Source organism: Octopus bimaculoides, chromosome 22, assembly GCF_001194135.2.
Source record: "Octopus bimaculoides isolate UCB-OBI-ISO-001 chromosome 22, ASM119413v2, whole genome shotgun sequence".
In the NCBI taxonomy this organism is placed as follows: Eukaryota; Metazoa; Mollusca; class Cephalopoda; order Octopoda; family Octopodidae; genus Octopus; species Octopus bimaculoides.
In genome coordinates, this window is record NC_069002.1 from 1615039 (window position 1) to 1619472 (window position 4434).

General features: G+C 38.6%; 1 protein-coding gene and 1 long non-coding RNA gene across 2 annotated transcripts in view; one reads left to right on the forward strand and one right to left on the reverse strand.

Moving 5' to 3' along the window:
* Positions 1 to 931, reverse strand: part of LOC128250548 (uncharacterized) — a 1675-nt gene extending 744 nt beyond the window's left edge. The window contains exon 1 of the long non-coding RNA XR_008266579.1: positions 899 to 931. This is a non-coding gene — a long non-coding RNA (uncharacterized LOC128250548). The remainder of the gene's footprint in view (positions 1 to 898) is intronic.
* A 2099-nt stretch (positions 932 to 3030) lies between these two features.
* Positions 3031 to 4434, forward strand: part of LOC106879020 (chromatin modification-related protein MEAF6) — a 5551-nt gene continuing 4147 nt past the window's right edge. The window contains exon 1 of the mRNA XM_014928423.2: positions 3031 to 3128. Within this exon, the coding sequence (XP_014783909.1) occupies positions 3048 to 3128 (81 nt within the window). The 5' untranslated portion in view covers positions 3031 to 3047. The remainder of the gene's footprint in view (positions 3129 to 4434) is intronic.

Below are 4434 nucleotides of genomic sequence, written 5' to 3' on the forward strand. Positions count from 1 at the left end.
GCATGTAAAATCGAGTCTAAGTAAACAACCTTCAGAACAACCTGGAATCGTCGGAAATACCTTTTATCTTTTTACGTGTTTCAGTCATTAGATTGCGGCCATACTGGGGCACAACATTAAAGAATTTTTAGTGGTACGAACGCACCCTTTTTTTTAAGCCTGGGACTTATTCTATCATTCTCTTTTTCCGAACCGCTAAGTTACGGAGACATAAACAAATCGGTCAACACCGCCGGGTGTCCATCATCGAAACACATCCCGCCCAAATATCCACATCCGCATATTTTGAGTTCTATTTTCCCTGTTTGCATCAAAACACACACACACACACACATATATATATACATACATACATAAGATGGGGCTTCTTTCAGTTTCCGTCTACCAAATCCATTCACAAGTCTTTTGTTCGGTGCAAGGCTACATTAGAAGGTGGTACGAAGTGGGACTGAACAAGGAACAACGCGGTTAAGAAGTAAACCACTCACCAAACGCCTGCATCATCAAATTCTAAAATATATTGTTTTTTTGCCTATAAAAATAATGTACGACAAAATCATAAAGGCAGTTTATGTGCGCCGTAGACATCGGCAACTTCCTCGTTGACTTATAAAGTATTATTTTACACAACACGTGTGGAATCCTAGAATGTTTACAAAATTACCAAAGTGCGGTGTCATATGTGTATAAAGTGTAACATAAAATGGTAATTATTAACTCATTTTAATTAATCTAAGATAACACTTAAATGAAAACAAGTATTCATCTGTGAATATGGGACTGTGGCATATTGTTTCTATACGGTTGGTGGTACGTTCGGTTTTGTGCCGGTAATCGTTTTTTGTTTACATATATATATATATAAGACATATGATATTATAATAGTATGTTACAATACCTCAGTGGAAGCTGAAATGCCATATCGTCCGGAAAGAATGTGAAGTGTGGTGACTCAATTACCAGAAGAGGACTTCTTGTCGCAAGAATAATAACAGTAATACAGAGTGCGTAATGAATAAATGTGTATGAGGAGTGAAATCCATATGTTTAGTCTGGTTGTGAAGTTAGGACCCTCATGGCTAAACCACGGTTCTTTTTGACAGCTTGGAACGAGCAATAAAACCGACTGGGTGGTGGACACGATCTCCTCTACGGGGCTTCAATGTCATTTTTGTGATTTCGCTTCGCACGTTGTTAGGGAGGATAAAGGGAGGTAACTCCCGATGATTACGCTGCAATTAACAAAATATGTTTATTTCATTGTTTGTGCGCCCTCGAATGCATGTATGTGTGTGTGTTTGGAGGAAGTAGTGAATTTGCAGAATAATTATAGAGTAAAAAAAAATTCCTTGTATGTGTTCCGGTGTTTAGGTTCTGAGTTCAAATCCAGCCGAGCTTAGGAGTTACTTTTCACCCTTCCGGGCAGGATGAGATGAGGACCAGTCAAGTACTGAAGACGATATAGTCGACTAGGCTCTGCCCCACCAATTCCTGGTCTTGTTCCAATTTTAGAAACAATTGCTTGAATTGGTGCTTCTTTATATATATATATATATATATATATATGAAAACTTTAGGTTAGTTAGAATATGTTTGTAACGTATTCCAACATCTAAAGGCAGATTCACAGCAGTTACCATGGAGACGGAAATTCTCCATTATGGTAAAAGTTGTAAAAATGTCTTATCTGTCCAGTGTTGCCCTCTGTCGGATATCGAAACGCAGCGTTATCACTGGGAATGTGTATATATAAATACGTGCGTACATACGTACAAACGTATGTATGTATGTATGTGTATATGTATGTATGTGTGCATGTGTGTATGTATGTATGTGTGTGTATGATGGAGAGGGAAGAGCGAAAGTCCACGGCGATGCAATTTGGATCACAAGAAACTTGGGCCAAAATAGGACCTGCCAAACTAAAAGATTGCATGACATGAATTTTTGAACGTGGAGCTTTTCGCATCTCGTTCTTTCTCCAAAAAGTGTATTCTAACACTGTTTTAACAACAAACCTACAGATGCAAGAATGAAAGAGGATCCATTGAATAGGGCATACAGTCAATGATGCACATGGTTACGCCTACACACAAGAATCATGGCCAGAGGAGATCCAGTTAGGTGTCTTGGTGAGGTCCTGCGAGCAATGGCCGGCATATTAGAGCGAGAAAAACGGAAAACAGGTACCGGACTCAGGTGAAAAGAGACGAAATCATCGAAGTCATTAAAGGTGAGGGGAAAATCATCTTCTCGTAAAAGACCACGAACTGTACCAGACACTGAACACAAGGAGGGTGGAGGTTGGGAAAGACAAATAAACCCCACCACCACCAAAAAAAGATATCCATTCTGCTGTAATTTTCTATATTCTTGTGCATTAATGTAATGCTCGCATTACTTAAATAAATGGAGTAGCATGAAACGAGCGTACTACAATAACCTTTAAAATCCGTGTTGCTTTTACTGATTTTTGATCACCTTGTTTTTGGAATTGTTTTGGATAATACCATACTATATTCTGGTGCCTAAACGTAAGTACCACATTCAATTTCGAATCTAAATCTTTTACATATATATACATACATACATACATATATATACTACTTCCATGCCCTCTATTTCTCTACGTCTTTGAGTGTCTCTTCTTTGCGGTTTCCTTACAAAGTGTTTCACTAAAATTAGCTGATGAGGTTTAATACCATAGAAACATGATCTTTGCTGTCTCTCGTACTATTAAATATCAATTTCATTCCCAGTCCGCACTGCATTCTATATCTAATTAACCTAAATAAAGCCTTGTCTACCGTGTTTTCTAGGACAACATTAGTCACTGGGATAATTATTTGTCAACATCACTAAGAGCGGAATTTTAATCAATTAAAATACCTCGGTTCGCTATTAAGCACCCAGCTGCGATAGTTTGCTGGTAAACTGAAGTAGCCTAACAGTAGCCAATCAAAATGTCAGTGTTATATACTCAGTCATGCAATCGACCAATCAGAATCGTCGTACTAAACACGCTGTCGTTGTTTTTCTCTCTAAACATGGCGAGCCAACGCCAGATAGCTACTCTGGATACCCGAACCGAATTGGCTGAACTTGTTCGACGAAGGACAGAAATCGCGGTAAGAATCGCATTAAGAGGAAGCACAATTCAATTTGTGATTACGTCATCTATTTGTGTTTTGTTTATTAAATGTTTTAATGCTAAAGATAAATGTTTATTTGTGAAATGAAACCGATTTCCTCCATCTTGGCGGGAGGCTTTATTATTTCTCATTGACCAGCCGCTCCCTTTTTCTCTCTGACCTCATTCTGTTTATATGTCTCTTTCATCTCTCTCCGCATACTTCTCTCTTTTCTAATCACAGCTGTTGTTGTTCTTTAGTCCTCCCCACCCCTGCGAATTACTCAAAATCGAGGGCAATCCAACCGTGACTAACCCGTTTTCCCCCTTTTTCATTAAGTAATGTACATTACTCATTATCCAATGTGTTCGTCCTTTAGTATTGTTGTTGTTTAGCCACAGGTCAGAGCAGCCTGATCGAGTGGATCTGTTGTTATCAGAGGCATTCTGGCCGTGACCATCTCGTTTTATTAATTTCATAGACTACATTATCCAACGTATTATTCTCCGTTATTGTTTAACACCAAGTTTGCTGTCCTAAGCAGGCCACCGATCATACTCAACCCAGTCGTGACCATCTTAGCATCTTGCCGTTCCTTTACCTCAAATTAAATTATTCGATTGCTCTTCCATTATTTTGATTTTTTTAAAAAAGTCTTTATAAAGCGTTAGATGGTGATTTAGCTGCTATTTCTTCTACCGCTTCAAACGACCACATTGTCGTGATGACCTACTTAACTCACATGTGTTAATGTTATTGTTTTAGTCGCTTCAAACAGATCTATGAACAGAGGCGATCTAGCCGTGACTCTCATCTTTTATTTTCATACGATATTTTTCTTTTCTTTTTTATTAATTCATTGTGTGCTGCGGCCTTGCTAGGGTTCCGCCTTCAAGGATCCAAAGGAATCAATCGATTAGAGCGATCTGGATCCTTTGTTTTCAATTTGTATCGATTTATATTTCTATTGATTGGCTAGGTTGCCTTTTCGAGGTGACACCGTTTTTTGTAATCGAGGTTGGTTTGTCAAACACTTAACATAAACACACGCACAACCCTAACCGCACCAACCCACCCATCCACCTACCTACGAAAAATTTGTTGAAATATTTTGTGTATTGTAGAAATATAAGCGGTTCATTGCACATACCGTGTGGTAAGAATCTTGCTTCCCAACAACCTGGTTCAAGGTTCAGTCCCATTGCGTGACGCCTTGAGCGTCTTCTACTATAGCCTCGGGCCGTGGATTTGGTAGACGGAAACTGAAAAAAAACTCATCGTATATATATATATATATATATAT